Source organism: Centroberyx affinis, unplaced genomic scaffold (genome assembly GCF_046629955.1).
Source record: "Centroberyx affinis isolate AG114_WGS23_722 - 3 ecotype Tasmania unplaced genomic scaffold, CSIRO-AGI_Caff_v1 ptg001131l_1, whole genome shotgun sequence".
Taxonomy (NCBI): domain Eukaryota; kingdom Metazoa; phylum Chordata; class Actinopteri; order Beryciformes; family Berycidae; genus Centroberyx; species Centroberyx affinis.
The window spans coordinates 847767-866932 of record NW_027279670.1 but is presented as its reverse complement, the minus strand read 5'-3'; the positions used below and the strand labels follow the sequence as shown (position 1 = coordinate 866932).

The 19166-nt window shown below is 41.8% G+C and overlaps 1 protein-coding gene across 1 annotated transcript; it reads right to left on the bottom strand.

Annotated features, from left to right (window-relative positions):
- Nucleotides 1–3552: 3552 nt before the first annotated feature.
- Nucleotides 3553–5341, bottom strand: LOC139647970 (GTPase IMAP family member 4-like). Its single transcript, XM_071523992.1, has 3 exons — nucleotides 5217–5341; nucleotides 4407–5089; nucleotides 3553–3588 (listed from the first exon to the last, which is right to left on the bottom strand). Exons 1-3 carry the CDS (start codon nucleotides 5239–5241, stop codon nucleotides 3553–3555), a joined length of 744 nt encoding a protein of 247 aa, XP_071380093.1. The 5' UTR covers nucleotides 5242–5341.
- Between the last annotated feature and the right edge of the window lie 13825 nt (nucleotides 5342–19166).

Genomic DNA, 19166 nt, shown 5'->3' with positions numbered 1-19166 from the left:
TCTCAAGGGCATAGAGGGCTAGAGGTTCTTAAAAACTCCACCTCGATTGCACCTAACTTTCTCAATAAAAGAGTTATGTGTAATCGAGGGAATATACTGTACCTACATGGCCTCACATCTCTGTCTCCTCTCCTCTCTCTCTTTTATCCCAAGATCTATAACTCTACATCATCCTGCAGCCTGCAGACAGACTCAACCTCCAGTCACCTTGACCAGACATTGTAAAATCCTCTGTGCATTTGAGTGTGTATGTGTGTGTGCATATTTAGTATGTTGTGTTCATTGTGTATGTATACGCATCTGTACATGCATCCGTGTGTATGTGTATGCATGTGTGAGTGAATGTGTGTTTGCGTTAAAGACCAGAAAGTCAGTGTTTAAGGTGATCAAATGGCGTCATGAGTTATGCTCCGTAAGAAGGGTCACACAATGACACACCATGAAAACATGTTAATGAGTAACGTATCAAAGGAGGAATGTTGTGGCCTGACTGATTATCAGACTGAACACAAAGGGGACACACACCATACTGTATAGATCCCACCTGTGTTTTCTTTCTTAATTTTCTAAACCCACAGTCTACCCACCTTTTTATTAGTGGGTTCAGTTTACCCACTTTTTTAGGCTGACAAACAGCCTATATATAACCTAAATTCATAGCATATACCATAGTAAGAAGTAGATATGGTCCTTTTAATTTAATTTGATTGTGTTCTTTTAATGCAATTCACTTTATTTATATGGATATTCTTATCTTTTTATTTTTACTTGATTTGATTCTTTTAATGCAGTGCATATTGCTATTGCTGTTCTATTGATGTAAAGCACTTTCAGCTGCATGTTGTGTATGAAAGGTGCTATAAATAAAGGTTATTATTATTATTATTATTATTTATTTTATTTTTTTTAAGGGGGGAAAGCCTAATATAAAATAGAATTGATTTTTGATTATATTGGTGGTTTGCCTTCTGATTATCACCAACTGGAAGTCAACATTTACCTTTTATCTACCACTACATTACGGGTGTGTGTATATCAGTGTCTGTGTGTGTCTATACATGTGTGTGTGTGCACATGTGCCTGTGTCAGAACACAGAGATGTAGTGGGATTACAGCAGGATTAATGTTAACTCTGATAAAACAGAGAGATCCCATCTTCCCATTCCGCTGGTAATCCCTGGTCTTCCTAATCCCCACTACTGCTGTTTAGGAACCCAGGAGCCTCAGTGGGATCCAGCAAAACGTCCACAACTCATCATCGCTCTCTCTCTCTCATGTCTCTGCAGTCCTCTCTCTCTCTATCATCTCTGTCTTCCTCATCTCTTCACTCTCTTTTCCCCTTCATCTTTTCTACCATGTTCTATGCATCGATCGCTGTCTCATCCTCCATTCTCCTTTGTTTATACCCCTCTTGTCTCCATCGCTCTTCTTGTTTTCCCCATTCCCTTTCCCTCCTAACACACACACACACACACACACCATACACACCATACACCTCACCACACACCCCTTCGGGTCCTGAGTTCACAAGATTATGCCTTTTGGTCTTCGCCTGTGAGCTGAATGCCATGATTTATTAACCGCATCACCACTGAGTTCTTTGAACATATAAGCTTCAAAAATATAGCCAAAAAGTTTAATATTTAAAAAAAAAACATACTAATGTCATCTGGGGTGAAAATGTATTAAAAAAATATAAAAAACAGTGAAGGCTGGTTTCATTTTAATATGAGAACTAACTCTAAGAATGAACAAACTGCCTCACAAACAGCAGATGTTTAAGAATCTGAATCATGTGGGTTCAATCCCCAATGCTATTGAATATTTTGATGTCATTGAAAGAAAGGAACCCTTTGATCTGAAGGTGTCCTGGACCGAATAGGTGAAAGGAGAGAGTGTGTTTGTTTGATCTCATTATCAAACTTTAGCCTTTTGCTTTATTAATTCAAAATGATTCTGAGGCCCTTAACATTGTGTCTGAGGTACAGTAACTTGTCATGAAAAGGCTTGTCTGTCTGATAAATTGTGATAACTGTTACAAAACATTATTTAGAAAGCAACAATTGCACCATAATCTATTAAACATGTTTTGAAGATGTGAAGTGTATGGAGTAAGATACTGTATGCAAAGAGACAGTGCTTAAGTTTCTTTTCATTTTTCCTTGTGGATGTTACAATTCAAAATGATGGTTTTTTTTATTAAGAGAACTGATATGGGATTTAAATCCATTCAATTTAGTTAATATGTAGTGTATCACTTTTGAAGTGGTTCTACAGAGATTGCGATTAAAGACATGTCTGGCATAACAAAAATGCCTCAGTACAATCATTATCTGACGGTTTCCATATGAAACCTGAAGTGCTTCCATTTTGAACAAAAAGCAGCAAAAACAGTTCTCATTGGAATCCCCAAACAAATATCTTGAATAGATTGAACAGATATTTTATTCTAATTTACAGGTTGAAAAATGAATAGTTTTACTACCATCTACTCCAAACATTATTTCAAGGTGTGTGATGATGTTTCTGTCCATTTTCTTCAAGATTGTTAAATAGTTTTTGTTTTTTTCGGTGGCCACAAAAGTTGACATTTATGTGTCAACTAGAATGAATTTGTCATATGTAGCCTGTTACTTCTCACCCCTGCCAGTAAGATAGCTGTATCATTTTGTAAAGGTAATGTTAACATTAAGTTGAAATTTTTTGGTACAGTACGTTAAGGACTGTGGGTTGATTGCACCATTATAACATGTACAGCTTTAATAACTACATAAATCCAGCGCTGAATAATAACAAAAAGGTCATACCATACCCTGAACTGATTGAACTGGTATTTTGGTAAGCAAAAAAGTTTGAATTCATGAGTACATAGACCTTACTTTACAATCTGTTTTAGTGCTGAATGAAACAATGTCTGAATGAAACAATGTACATAACAGAGGAGTTTCAACCGCTTATGTTTCATATTGACTCTCTTACTCATCCTCTTCCTCTTCCTGTTTAAAGCTGGGGTTAGAGGCTGTCCCATATCCGGATATTGCAGAGCATGTTTGATGTGCATGTTTACGAAAAGCTGTACCTTGTCTTTGCAGCCATGATACGACTTTTTGTCTGGATCTCAGCAACTCATCACTACCTGGCTCTGAGGCCATACTCTCATCTATGGTGAAAAAAAGAGAATGTTTAAACAATAGAAAACTGACTAAAAAAGAAATTGCTTGGTTGCAGGTATTTGATTGAATTACCTTTCCAAAAGATATATTCTATGACTGACTCTCGTCTGCAGCCCTGACCATTTGGCTAGAACTTCAGGTCTCACACCATCTTCACTTTCTGCTTCTAGACCAAACCAGGTCTCATCCTGGACATGTTCCTCCTCTCCTTCCAACATTTCTGACATTGGCTCATCTGTACTCACTGGGGCAGAAACTACAGTATCATGTCAATTCAACCAAGCAAAAAATTGAGGGACTTTAATATACTATCAAGAGTGGCAGCTATGAGTGTTATGCATGAAATATGTGTGTCTATGGCCATTTTATAGCTTTATACCTAGGTGCAACATTCTGCGCAGACCTGGTCTGCGATCTACACAGGCACAACCTCTATGCAAAACATGATTACGCAGAGGTATAAAAAAAGACCTTTCTGGTAATATCGTTGGCTACTTACAGGTTAGTGGAGCATCCATGCTATGATTCCCCTTACGGATGTGACGCATTTCCCACTTTGTGCGATCCCATTCAATAGTAAGTTGCTCTGAGATCTTCTTGGTTGGTTGTGGATCATGTATTTCAGGGTCAGCACTTATGTAAAAAGAACAGTTCCCTGCCACCATCTCCTCCATCTTCTCCAGTAGCTCCGTTACTTGAGCAGCATCAGCCACATTATTCTTAAGGACTTGGTACCTGTACCCACATTTCTCAATAAGCCAATGGAGAGGCTTTCCCTCACTCTCAATGTAATGCTCAACAGTTTTGTCCCCCAGAAACTCCCCAATTGTAAACACCACAATCACATGTCTCCACACTCTGTCTCCCAGCAGCCTCATGTTGTCTTCTGTGACTTTTCTCTGTTCCTCGTTGAATGATGTGTCAAGTGGGAACATCAGCAAAATGACATTTGGCGACGGTGAGCATAGAGACACCCCTTTTAAAATCTCGGACTTCGCTGATGGAGGAGTAAACGTTGCTGGGAAGAACTTCCACCATCCAGGAGTGTCCACAATGACGACTTGTCTTCCAGCCACCACATCGCTTTGCTTCAACGCTTCCACTGTCCTGACACCAGACTGAAATATCTCAGCACCCAAAATACTCTTCCCAGTAAACACCCACCCAAGCATCAAAATTCTCAGCTGCAGCGCCTCTTCTGTGTGTAATGAGACAACAATTAGAAATGTGAACGAGAGCTCTGAGCTTCTTCCTCTGCGTTTCTGATCTCAGGCGTATCTCCTTGGCTTTCTTTTCCACTTCCGTCCTCCTCTCCTCAATGCTCTGCAACAACTTGCTCTCAATTTCATAATGGCAGCAATTGTTTCCTGCCACCATGGCGTCGATCTTCTCAAACAACTCTCGGACCTTAACATCACTGCCCATACTGTCTTCACATAGGACATGGTATCTGTTACCACAAGCCTCTAGAAGCGACCGAAGTGGCTCCCCTTCCATCCTGATGTAATGTTCGATAGTTTCGTGAGAGCTTCTGTGGCCACTGAAGACCACTATAGCATGATCCCAGACATTCTGGCCATAAAAATGTTCAAAGTGCTCCCATGTTGACTTCTTGTGTACCTGTTTGAATGCCAGATCAGCACTAACCACCAGGATAAAAGCGTGCGGTCCAGGCGGACACAGAGAGACACTGAGCATCGCTTCTGTCTTTAAGAGTTCCGGTGTGTCGCAGAGGCGATATCCCCTCAGCCACCCGGGGGTTTTGACCAGCGTGACTCTTCGACTGCATACGTCTCCCGCTCTCTTCTCACAGTGGGACGGCATCACTGTGGGCTCAAATGCCTCTCTACCCAGGATGATGTTTCCAACGAGATATTTCCGTGACATTTTTGATCCCACAAGCACAGCGTTCAGCTCTGACAGAAAGAGAAAGGCAGAGAGTGAGACAAAGTTAGTAAGGCAAAAAAACACTGAAAAAGTGAGAGAGAGAGAGAGAGAGAGAGAGAGAGAGAGAAGGCTGGAGTTGATATGTCATGGACTCACCTTTCGGAGATGTAGTGTTCTCCATGATTCGCTTTTTCCCAAAAAGTTTTTTAAAATTGTTTTAAATTTTTAATTAATTAATCAGGGTGAAGTTAATCTCCTTATATATTACCTGGCTATTGACTGTGAGCACTGAATGTAGTTCAGACTGTTGCTCTTGTCTTTTAAATGGAACGTCCCTCCTCCATCATCCAGTAACAGGACCGACGGCATATTTTCACATTCTTTTTAACTGTTGCTCGATCCTTCAACAAGATAAATAGACAGACCAGATTTATATTTAAGGTTTAGATTGTGCCAGTAAATCCTTTTTGGTTTGTTTGGACCACTGATTTAGTACATTGTAACCGCATGCATTTCATAGTAAAATGAAAAATTCTTGCTATTTCAGCTACAGCATATTCTCTGCACTGTGCCTGGTGTCAGGGGCGTAGTGAACTCCTGAGGAGTCACAAATTCACACAAACCACAATGCAAATCAACAGAGAACAGAGATTCTAACATATCAAGGACGGAAGGGAGAGGGGGAAAGAGACCATATGAACAGCTTACAGAATTGATAATTCTCACCACGTCAGCTGTTTTGTCCTAGAAACACTGACATGGTTTAGTGCTAGTGTGTTGTTGGACTGGTTGTGCTGGAACGGATCCAGGTCCCAGAGCTGTTTACTGGTGTCAGACTCTACCTGCCGCCTCTGCCAGCCTGCTGAGATGGCTGCCTTGACAGGAACACACGCAGATGCTGCTTAATGTGGAGGAAATATATGAGTTTCACCTATATAAGACACAGATTGTCGCAGGAGCTTACTTCTTGACAGCATGCAGGGAAGCATTTATGAATTGATGCTTTGGGAATTTTTTATGGGAATGTCATGCCAACCAGGCATCATTTGGTTTTACTTTGATGCTGTGCTGCGCTTCTAATTATTGACATTTTATTGAGTTGTTCAGTATACAGTGTGTGAGCAGAATGTGTGAAGGACATAAAGGCCCCATGAAAACAACATTGTAATTCAGCGCTAGAAATCTGGGTTTACAAACAGAAGCTGGTACATCTAATACCAGCCTGCCAGCTTGACCAGTAAGGCCCTAATAATTCCATTTCATCTGCCCTAATAATTATTTATGTTAATCCAACTCCTTGGAATCAAGCAGTACCTTGGTTATCCTGGGCATTAGCAATCCACAATGGTTGCTTAATCAAAAACCACTCTAATGACAGGGGTTGGTAATTAGCACAAGCTGTACACATGATCATTATTTGTACACTTTTTTAATCAGATCATGGTCTTAATTGCAAACGTCAAATTTTTCAGAAAGTTAACGTAATGTAAGGCAAAGTATTGCATATGATTTTACAAATGCATATCAGGAAAAAGATAAGCAAGACACTGCAAAATAGCTTAAAAGCCTATATTTTATCTGGCTATTAATTATATATATAAAAAAAATAGGTAATAGGGCCGAAACGCACTGGGCAGAGTTTTAACTTTGAATATCCATTGGTTGTAAAATGCATAGCCATTATATGTTTGTAAAAAAGCCAATATTTTCCAACCAGAGTTAAACATTTGACATATTTTTTTCCTCAATAAGATATTTGCATTTTGAATTTGCATTGCCTATATATTTGCCACACACAGCTAAGAGCATTGTGGCACAAGGTTTGGGCAGAGGGAACATGGACAATGGGATAAAACACAACAACAAAACAGTTTAATTTGCTCTTTCAGAAAGCAACAACACCTCACATGTGATAATACAAAGTCACACACAGTAGCTCTCTTACTCTCTTCCATGTACTAACGTCACACTTCCCAGTCTCTCCTCTTCCTAAACAAAAGGATATGTAGGAGAGGGTCAACAGGGTCCACATGCTGCTTATTGCATCTGGTCACACATTGTCTCTCTCCATCTACCACAATCCATCCCACCCCCGCTTGCCACAGCCATGTACTTGTCAGGTCTGCAATCAGTGTATTTCTATCTTTGCCTCCAGCGTCAGGATGAGTTCATTTGCATTTCAGGAAGTAGATTCCTCTACAAACTTCAAAAAGTGGAAATATCTTGCGATAAAAAGGTTCCTATGTTACTCATTTCCATAGCAGTTTATATGTACATTTTGAACTGAAACCGAATTGACCTCAATCAGTGTCCCTTGTGCAGTGAGGTCACATGTGTAATGATTTTGTCTGACATTAATACTTTTTTTAACACTTGAGATATTCAAATGCTCAAATGTTAAAAATGATTTTGTTTGACATTGATATATTTTTTTATATTTCAAAAAACTCATGACTCCAGTACCTCAGCTTCTAGATATATGTGTTAAGTAATAAAAATATGTTTTTTTGTTTTTTGTTTTTTGTTTTTATACAGAAAACAAGTGGTATATTAAAAGCAAAATGGACTCTCAGTGAAAAAACAGCCACATGTAGAATAAATATTGATTGATTGTAATAGAGGTATATAAAATGTTAATGGCCAACATATATTTACTAATTCCATTTCACTTTCACTGCTTTAGGCAACAGGTTACCCATAACTGCCATTTTAAAGAAATATGCAAAGACACTAACAGTAGTGTGCAAATAAATGTATTCAAATAAAATGATTCAGTTGTTGATTTGTGTAAAGTGGATAGGAAGATGACAGGAGTTCAGAAGTGGACTGCAGGTGAGAGAGCAGTCAAGCAGGGCTTTGGCTCATCTGCTTCTGTCTAGCAGGTCTGTTGGAGCGGCGTCTCTGCTGTTGCAGCCATGTTGTCAGCAGATTTCTTGTTCTTCTGCCGGAATATGCGGGATAGCCAAGAAAAGAAGCCACACTTCTTCTTCTTTGGTTTTGTCGACAGGCTGTCTTTGGCACTGGAACTCTGAGGTCCTGTAGGTTTGACCAGTTGGACAGGTGGAAGTGTCTTTTCCAGGGTCAGACCGTAGTGTCCTTTACAGTTTCAACTACAAGACTTGGTGGAGCTTTGACCTCAACCTGGATGGCTGGAGTCTGGGACTCCTGAAGGAGGTTGGTTGATTCAGCAAGAGAGACGGGGGGGGCCTCCTCTGAGGTGGAGATATTGTCAGGTCCAGCAGAGAGGACAGTGACTTTTGTTTCCTCACAACATTCAGGTTGATGCAGGACGGTGACAGAGCTTTCAGCAGCGGCCTCAGTCTGTGCACAGGAGTTGACCGTTGCCGTCTTTACGATAAAAGGACATTGTTGTCCTCCTTCTCCAAGTCCTGGAGGAACAGCAGCAGTTTAGAATCAGGTTTGACGATTGGTCCCATTCATCAATATGATCTTGAGTAGGAGCATGGTGTGCAGCGCAGGCAGCCATAAATGTAGAACACACTGTTGACGAAGCATAGACGTGCTTTTCAGCAAGTTCCTCTTACTGCAGGAGGACTGAGAGGAACTGCATCAGGTGAGAGTCAGTGCTGCTGACAACTGGTTCCCATTTGTCAAGCTGGTCCAGAGTCGGCCCATATTGTGGGGAGCAGTCACTTACAAATCTAGAGAGATGTGATGAAGCGTAGAGGGCCTCCTCACCAAATCCCTCCTTCTCCAAGTCAAAGTGGGATTTGACCAGTGGCTCCCACTCATCCAGGCAGCCCAGGATACACAGGGTGAGCAGCAGTCAGCCACAAATCCAGATGTGTCACCTGGGGGAGCATAGAGGTATCTCTGTCCAACTGCCTCCAGCTGGTAGTCATCGTCAAAACCAAAGGGGGAGTGCTGAAGCAGCCTCAATCTCTCAATGATTTTGAAGTCATTAGTCATTTGAGTCTCATGGGATGGAGCCTCAACAAGGCAGAGCAGGTTGGATTGAGACTCAACATGCTGAGCTGGGTGGATGGATGCTCCAGCATTACCTAACGCTTTGTCGGTCATGAGAGGAGACTCTTTCTCTGTGGGACGAAGGTCTCCTTTTTCCATATCCAAGAGAAGTTTGTATGCTGATGAAGCTGTGCTGACTATTGGTTCCCATATATTGAGGCTCTGTAATCCACAAGTAGGTTTGGAGCCGAGACCAACAGCAGACTGAGGTGAAAGGTCACAGTCGAGTTCAGAAGTCACTCCAGAGAAACTAGAGGCTTCAGCATAAAGATAATGCTCCTTATTCAGGACTTTCGCAAACATGCAGTTGATGTTTTCATGGCGATCGTCATTAAGGGCATTGAGTCGAGCGACCATTAGCATGGATGCGGAAAGAAATGCAATGGCAACATCTTAATTATCAAATAACCATGAGTCCTCTGTATTAATATTTCCTGTTAAATAGTAAAATTATAAACACATGTGGCTTACCAAGATGGGAATCACTTTCCATGGTTTCCTTTCTAAAAGGTAGATATTGTTGATTGTGACAATGTGACTGCTCACAGTCATTACACAGGTTTTTTCTCTTTTTCTCTTGTTTAGATCCTTAGACACATAGTTATATGTGTATGCTACTGTAAAATATTCATGCTGAACATTTGCTGTGTATACATATTTCCCTAGTCATATGCACATTTCCTTAGCCAGATTCTACATGTTTTAGGTTAGTCATTTCCATCTGAGCAGTCCTGACAACAGCAAACATTTGGAGTACCCTATGCTAGCTAGGTTTACACAAATTGTTTGTTACCAATTTCACCACTTTACAAACAACACAGACACATAGAATACTGGTCCAGCACTAAACATTTATTAAATACACCACAGAATAATTACACAGACCATACATGCCTCCTCTTGGTTTTCCCACACCTCTAAGAGTGCTGCCGGGCGTCGGCACAGTATTTATGCGTGACTGATGTCATTAGGCGCTACCATTATGTGGGAAGGTTTCTATTTTAGAGAGTGTGCTTATTCTTTGTTATTATTGTTAATGGAATATAATGATGATTAGAAACCTACACCTAGTTGTGTTAATTGTATGGGTAACATGTGATATTTTGATTTCTGTCTAAAAGTTTACCTGTGTTGTAGGTGAAACTTCATACCACCCTGGACTAGGAAAGTGGTATGGAGTGGAGGCTTGATTGAGGCCTGTATTTAACCAGTCTGTGCTCAGACATGGCAGAGAGAGGTTGTGGGCACAATGTGGAATGCTCTGTCCCAACCACCAGTTTGTTGTTTTGAGCAAACCTAAAGTTGTCTGATTGTTATATCGAGCTTGACAAAGTCTGACTAGATGTTTTTCTTTTAATTTTTGTATTGAATTATTCATTTTTGTACACTGTCTTGACATTTTCTATTTTTTTATTTTCATCCAAAATAAACCGGTAAAGACTGATCATTCTGGTTTGTCATCGTCCCTGTTGCCTAGGCCCTCATCAAAGCCCCCCATTTACATTGATGTTTCTCCAAATTAATGCAACGTGAGTTTTCTTTCTCAATGTGCAGGTGAACACCGATCAGAGATGAAACTGTGAGTCTGTGTTTGTGTTCAGGTCAGTCTGTCTTTATGACACTGACATTCTAAATTCTATGAACTCTGCATTCTGTCCAGCTGCATTATGATTCATCAGATGAAGCTCAGGCCCCAGTAAACTTTGATGACAGAGCTGTCCCACTTCGTACATGCTTTATAAACTACACATGATTAAAAAACTGGAATATTTGGAATTTGTATTAAGATACCATATTTTATATGCGGAAAACATCTCCTAATTCCTATTGCACTTTAGCTCACTCTAATCTTACTACTACCTACTACTATTACTACTATATATTACTATTACCTATTACTACTACCTACTATCACATCTGAGGGGATTTAGGAAAATAAAAAGAAAAGTTATTCATCTTCAATTCAGGTTTTGCATCGACCCATCTAGTTAATAGAAACATGGGTAGCACTTTACAATGGCCTTTTTCCAGTGCATGAACCTTTAATCACCGATAACATTTGTTTATTCCCCCTAATTACGTTATTGTACCCTGTAAGTATTTTTAAAGTATGCAGTAATTACGAAAACAGTAACACTATAACTACCTTATAAATCTCTCATAATTACAAAATTGTTGCCTCTTAATTCCCAGACTTCTTGTTTTGTTACCCTGTAACTACAGCATTGCTATTTTATTAGTAACCCATAATTACAAACTAGTTTCACCGTAATTAGCGGGCTGTAAAATAAAGGCAGAGCTGAGAATAGATTGCAGTTCACCACCTAATGCAGTCAAACTAACAGGAAACACCCCCTGGGAACTTCCTTCGTACTTCCTGGAAACCTAAAATCGGCAGTTGTTTGTTATTGTTTGCAGCAAAAAGGTATATTTTGGAAGTCTGGGATATTGGAGCAGCATTTTCTGTGTGTGTGTGTGTGTTCGTGTGTGTGTGTGTGTGTGTGTGTGTGCCAGCACCTGTGCGTGTGTGTGCGTTGACACCGGTATGCATCTGTGAGTGCGTGTGTGTGCATTCTTAAACCTCTGACCTCGACAGACACCTATCGTGTCTCTGACCCTGTGTGTTCTGTGCGCAGCTGTTTTCTCCCCTTCCTCTGTACGTGTGTCTGGGTGTGTTGTGTGTGTGTGTCTGGGTGTGTTGTGTGTGTTTGTCTGGTTGTGTTGTGTGTGTATACGCCGCCTTATGTCCTCTCTCTCCTCTCTCTGACTCCAGTGCAGTGTTCTACCTGGCAGTGACGGGTGCTGCCCTGGCTCTTCGTTGTCAGTGCTGCCCTGCTCTTCCCTGCCGCTGTTCTCGCCTGGACCCTGAATTACGACTGCTGCCCTCGTCTCACTGAATTTTCTAGCGCTGCCCCCCCCCCGCTTCTCATTCTTTTTGTTTCTCGCTGTTTGCTTCTGTCATTATTATTGCCCATGACTCTGTCAATGTTTTGCCCGGCACCTATTGCACGATAAGCCATCCCAGGGGGGGATCCCTATTTGCCTCAGCCCGCCCAAGGTTTCTTCCAAGTTTTCCTACTAAGGTTTTTCTTGGGAGTTTTTCCTTGTGTGCATTTAGGGTCTAAGGCTGGGGTGCCGGGTAGGTTAGGCTATGTAGAATAGGTAGATTGTTTGTCTTGCTAAATCTGCTCTTGCCTACCTGTGTTTTTTTTTTTTGTTATGCTTGTCTTACATAACTTTGTTCACCGTTGATTGTGTTTAGTTAGACCTAGCTAGACACATTCTCTGTAAAGTCCTCTGAGACATGCTTGTGACAAAGGGCTATATAAATAAACTTGACTTGACAGGAACACTTCAGCACACTGCCAGCTGTGTTTTTCAGCTTTGTTTGTCCCTGTGTGTATATCTGTCTGTCAGTCTGACACCTGCAGAGCAGACCTTAGATCGGGCCCAAAAAAACAAGCCCGACCCTACCCGAGCCCGGCACGGGCCCATCCCATTGGCTGCATTTATGGGCCCAAGCCCGGTTTAAAACCGAAATTTTCTTAGTAAGTTGGCTGTTTATAAGTAAACTAATTCCGAGTTGTTCTGTTCAGAATTACGTGCGGGATCTTACTGAATAGCCTACTTCCTCTTGCAAAGGACTTGCAAGTGGTGCCGTAGCCAGCGAAAACTCGACACTTACATTTCAAATTGTAACCTTTGATTGACTGGTGACAAAAACATAATTGACACAAGGAATTAACAATCAGACTTTGCGAATTACAGAGAAATTTGAATGACAGAAATCTGTTCAATTATGCACGGGAGGGGCGCCCCGGTGGCTCACCGAGTAGAGCGCGTATCATAAGGCTCAGTCTCCTCACTCCTCCTCACTCCTTCCCGCAGTGACCCGGGTTCAAATCCGGCCCGCGGTCATTTGCTGCATGTCCTCCCCTCTCTCTCTCCCATACCTTCCTGTCTCTCTCACACTGTCACTATCAATAAATGCCTAAAATAAATCATAAAAAAAAAAAGAATTACGCACAGGATCTTAATGAATAGCGTAACACGGAAGCGACACTTGTTTCAGTTGGTTCAACAAACCCGAGCAGCCTTTGCGCACGCCTATATATATACAGTATATCCGGGGCCTACATATAACATTCTGATTATCACACCAAATAGCTTACTCCCCACCCCCCCCAAAAAAAAGATATCTGACCACGAGACCGACCTGGCCTGGGCCCGAGAAATGGAGGGGAAATTCCTACCCGACCCGGCCCCAGGCCAGGCTAGTCTCAGTTTCGGGCAGAGAATCAAACCTCTGCTGCACAGGCTCAGCCGGTGAGTTTCTGTGACTGCCGAGTGAGATGAGAAGGGCTGGTGAACGGAGAGAGTGGCCGGTTCAGACTCTAACTGACATGACACCTACAGTACCTGCCTGCTGGATGGGACGCCCTGAGGTGAACGAGTCCTCACCTACACAGTGAGCACAGGTGCTTGACATTGGCAGTGTGTGCCTTTGCATGCATGTGTGCATGCGCACCAAAGCTGAGACCAAAGTTGAGTTGGTGTAGAGTATTTGTGTTGCCCTGTGAGTTTCTGCATTATATTGATGGCACCAAATGTGGTTCCTGGGACATTTGTGACACAACTGCAAAGCCTCTAGGAGTGTGATGATCATGACATTTATACTCAATACTGAGCTGCTGCATGGATCATGCTGGACCAGGGAATAAAAAGTAAACTGATTTAACCTGGAGGGGGGGTGAGTGAGGTGGAGGAAGGGAGGATGAGGGGGATCTTGCCACACAGAGTGGTATTGTTGTGGGCTCGGTATTAGTTGTGTTGTTTGTATAATGCTGCTGTTGTGTAAGTCAGGCCCAGACCAAGATTCTTATCCTCTTATTGGCTGACCAGCTAGCCAGAACTCCCCATCATGAGACTGGTTGTTTAATGGGTCTTCTAGCTGCCAGAGGACCATGTGCACTCAGTGTTAGATGCAAACACACGCATGGACACACACACACACACACACACACACATACACACACACACACACACACACACACACACACACACACACACACACACACACACACACATACACACACAGTGCACACATAAATTGAAAACACACTCACAACTCACATGCAGGAAGGATGTGTTTGTTTTTTGGAGGGTTCAGCGAGAAGTGAGTTGGAGAAGTGGAGGGGGAGGGGAAGCATAGAAGTTATATAGGTTTAAATAGGTCATAGTCCTAAATTCACATCTACCCTGTTTCTGGTGGTGGGTACATTTGGAGGTGGAGAACTTGTTGCAAGTAAGTGAATGAAGGACTGAGTGTAGTGCTAGGAGGAAGGCTGAAGTGCAGAAAGCATACTGACCTTGGTGCTCCCGGGTCAAGCATGGAAAAGGAGGGAGATGCTCTAGGCATGCCAGATCCTGTCAGTCACCCCTCCTATAGCCAATCACATCTCTCCAAAGGGGAAAAAAACTAAATTCCCATGGGGTTAAATGTGAACCCCTGCCTCCCAGAGTTTCCCCATATCAACACTTAGCATTCCAGAGGAGGGTTAACCTGATTGAGTTTGAGGGAGTTAAACATTGGAGTTATGTTGTATTATGGAGCATTAGTCGGCATTAGGGAGCATTAGAGAATGTTATTGTTGAAAATGGAGGACTATGGCATAGGGCATTATATAAACAGTGACATGGGCTACGGGGGTTAGTGTGCCTTAGGGAGCGAAAACCAAAGACAGACCCACAGGCAAACCGATACAGGCCCGACGGAGTGTGGGGAGGAGAAGGAAAGGAGGTTAGAGAAGAAGAGAGGGGCATCATAAGACTAGCAGACCTCACATGTGGAAGGCACACTTCCTTCTTTCTTTCAATGGTCTTTTTATTAAACAATCAGTTATAAATGTAACAACAAGAGTCCACAGCATGCATTTTCTGTCTTATATCAACCCGACACAACAAACCCACATACATACACCCACCCAAACATAAACACAGAGCTGACCATAAGAAAGTGCTTTTAAGATTGGAACTGTATAAAAAAAAAGACATAAGAAATATTTTAAAGGATACACATAAAGGAACACAATTTAAACATAATGATAATGTTAGCAAAGGTTGATACATGAATAAGTATTAATAATAAATATACTAGCAACAAATACTGTACACTTCAGTACACTTTCATTTTTTCTCTGAACCTCTAATGGTGTAACGAATTTTCGACATGAGGTATTTGGAAATTTGAACTGGATTGACTGGAATCTACACTTTTCTAAGATCATGGGACAATACACAAACTTTGTTTACACCTGTTTGAGTGATCTACAATTTTTTTTTTTTTTTTGGCACCGGCCCTACAGGACTGCATGGTTATATTAACAAGTAGAAACTAACAGTTATGGACGTTTGAAACCTCCGATTTGAAACTGACACTTTCCCACTTGTAGAACATTAGGGTAAGTCACTGCTATCTTTGTAAAGTAGGCTCACTGATTGGGTTTACACCATGCAATAATATGATCTAATCTGGTATATTACCTTATTCTCTCCTTTCCGCTACCTGGTTTTTAACAAATTGCATATTTGCATATTAATTCTTTTTTTGTGTGTGTCTATGTGAGGTTAGGGATGGAGTGTATGGCCTTTGTGTGCAAATAAAAAATGTATGTAAAATGTATAAAAAAAAAAAAAATTACAAGAGGGCTGCTGGTAGAGAGGTTTTGAAATGTAGAGAAGCAAATCGTCTGCGTATAGTGAGACCTTATGTTCCATTCCTCCCCTCCAAACACCAACTATCTGGTCACTTTTGCGAATGGCGATCACAAGCTTCTGAACGGCAATAGCAAAGAGGAGCGGACTTAAAGGGCAACCCTGCCGGGTCCCACGGTATAAGTTGAAATATTTTGAATACTGACCATTAGTTAACACAGAGGCCGAAGGGGAAGTATACAGTAATTGAACCCAGGAGGAGAAAGCAGGACCAAAATATATATAAATATAAACACCGGATATTAAAGAATGAATGGTGATTTTTAATAAACCCAGTTTGATCTGGGGATATGACTGTGGGAAGAACATCTTCTAGTCTGCGGGTTAAAACTTTTGCTAGAATCTTTACATCTGTGTTTAATAATGAGATTGGTCTGTAAGAGGCGCAATCTGATGGATCTTTGTCATTTTTTAGTAACAAAGAAATACAGGCTTGATTAAAAGAAGGAGTCTGAAAATACTACACCCAATAATGGAGCGAGATCAGCAGAAAACTCCTTGAAAAAATCAGAGGGGAAGCCATCCGGGCCTGGAGATTTACCTGACTGCATAGAGGATATGGTGGCTGCTATCTCCTCCTGAGTAATGGGCACCTCAAGTTCAGCTTGCAAATCTTGTGACAGGGACGGAACACTCAAGTTATTAAAAAAATCTACAATCTATTCGTGTGTAGGTACGATGAACATGGGAAAAAAAGGAGTATTCCCTCCCTGTAGGATACAGAAACCGCCAAGGATCCGAAAGACCAAACTCGTAGAGGAATGATTTAATATAAGCAGCAGATTTGCTAAGAGTAGTGAGTTTGGGAGAGGAGCAGTCTAAAGTTGCATGCAAGAAACAATTAAGGTCCCCACCAAGAATTAGAGTGTGAGAATTGAGATCGGGAAGTTGGGAAAAAAATCTCTTAAAAAACTGCACATCATCAATATTGGGGGCATACACATTAGCAAGAATCACTGACTTGTTGTAAAGTTTACCTGAAACAATAATATAACGCCCATTTTTATCTGATGTAATGATAGAGGCCTCAAATGGAATGTTTCTATCTATGAGAATAGCTGCACCCCTGGCCTTTGCTTTAAAGTTAGAATGGAAAAAACTCCCCATCCAGCCCTTACTTATTTGCCACTGGTCAGAGTCGTGCAGATGAGTCTCCTGAAGAAAGGCCACCCCAGCCCTAAGCTGCCACACTTCCTTCTAAAACAAGGGGAAACAGAGAGAGAGAGAGTCATGCACAAATCCCCCGTCATCTTTCTTCCGCTCCTCACACTTGACCATTTTTCCAATCTATTTTTCCTCTCTATCCCTCGCTCTGTCTAGAGGGTAAAGTCCTCTTGGCTAAACGGCGGCTTGGATCTGTAGAATGGAAAAGGATGCTTTATTGTTCACCCGGGAGCAGTTAGAAAGTAACAAACATGTTCCTGGTACATGATCTCTCTCTCTCCCTCTCTCTCTCTCTCTCTCTCTCTCTCTCCATCACCCATTTCCCAGTGACCCGGCCATCCCTTTCTGCTGTCTCAAAGGATCATGGGGTGGAGAGGTTAGTGCAGTTATAGTTTAGTGCAGCTCTGATCTTCTCCATGCCCATGTGTGTGTGTGTGTGTGTGCATGTGTGTCATCTCACACCACTAAATAAACACTAGCATGAAGCTGAGTATACACAGATACACACACAAATGTGTATGTGCACAGACATACAGTATTACACCCACACACACACACTTGCTACTGACGTGTTTTCTAAACAGCTCAAGGGGACAGAGTGAAATTGAGTTTTTAAAAAATAAGCATAAATAGTGAAATCCCTTTAGCGTCTGGTGACGCGTCCCTTCACTTTTCAAGTCTGACTTCATGTCTTTCTTTACCATCTCCCTCCATTCTTTCTCTGTATCCTTCCTTCCTTTTTCTCTGTATCCTTCCTTCCTTCATCTTTTCTTTTCCTCCCTCCTTCCCCTTTCCTTTATCTCTATCCTTCATCCCTTGTTCCTGTATCTCCTCCCTCTTTCCTCTCTCTGTCTCTTTCCTTCCTTCCTCTTTCATTTTGCTATCCAAGCTCCCTCCTACCTTCATCTCTCTATCCTTCCTCTCTTGCTCCCTCTGTTCTTCCTCCCTCACTCCATTCACTCACTATCCTTCTGCCCTCTCCAGGTTGACCAGAAATTTGGATCCCTGTACAGACCAGGAAAATGAACAGCAACTCTCTGTTCCCTTAACAACCACTGTGTCCTTGAGCAAGGCAAGGCTCAAGGCACTTGACCCCCCCCCCCCCAACCCCTCCAGTGGAACTGCTCCAGTCGAGTTGCTCGGTGGCCAACAGCAGACTGTGGTTGTCCTGGCCAGCTCCCAGGTGTGAACGTGTTCAGCTGTTTGAATGTGAAGCTGAAAAAGAGTGTGAATTGCATGCACAGAAAACCATTCCTGGAGAAATAAAGGTTTTTAAAAAAGCTGTTGTTTTTGTCTTTACATTATCTATCCATTCTTCCTACATCCTTATTTAGTCTCTGCAGCAACATGTTCTACGTGACTTCCACCTTTCCCCACAAACACACACACACACACACACACACACACACTGTACATACACACACCTCAATATCCAGAGCATCTCCCTGTTCACTTCAAACACACTACACTTGACTGAGTGCGTAAGGTTGGTGTCGTCTCTGCACTACAATAAATACACATCATTCCTTTATTAAATGCATAAGATGTGAGCGGGACGTCTGCGTGCTGCATGTGAATGGGCTTCTCTATTGATGGCAAACTCCAGCCAGACAAAAAGAGAATCAGTCACTTAGTCTCTGGCAGTGCAATGGATAAACACAAACCATCTGGGTGCTTGTGGGATGCAGACAACTCACAGGCGATTCCCTTCTGTCTTAGCATTACAAAGTTATTAATTCTCAGTATATTGACAAGGGGAGACAGACAAGTCAAGATCGATGGCTGACAAAATAGGTGAATATATATATATACAGTATATATATGAATGGGCATGAGTATGTATCCCGCTATTGTTTTTCCGCTTATCCCTGTATCTGTGTGTATCACAGGAATTATCAGAAAACATGCTCTTACACATAAACAGCACCGCTTCCCACCACACACACACACACACACACACACACACACACACAATCACAGCATTGGATTGATTTCGTATAGGAGCATGTTGGTGTGTTTGTTTTGTCAGAAAGCGGGCAGACTATAACAGCTGCAAGAGAGGAGAAAACAGGAAAATTGAAGGGAAAGGAGGAGAAAATTGGAGAGGGTATAGAGACAAATTAGAGCAAAGGGTATCAACAGGGGGAGGAAAAAAAATCTACCACCTATTCCTTGAAGTCA

Excerpts from the sequence above, each read along its gene's own strand:
- LOC139647970 (XM_071523992.1), bottom strand. The coding sequence starts at position 5,241 with ATGGAGAACACTACATCTCCGAAAG. Across the intron at positions 5,090-5,216 it reads GAACACTACATCTCCGAAAG|AGCTGAACGCTGTGCTTGTG; the intron begins GTGAGTCCATGA and ends TCTTTCTGTCAG. Across the intron at positions 3,589-4,406 it reads GGAAGAAGCTCAGAGCTCTC|ATCGCAGACCAGGTCTGCGC; the intron begins GTTCACATTTCT and ends GTGCCTGTGTAG.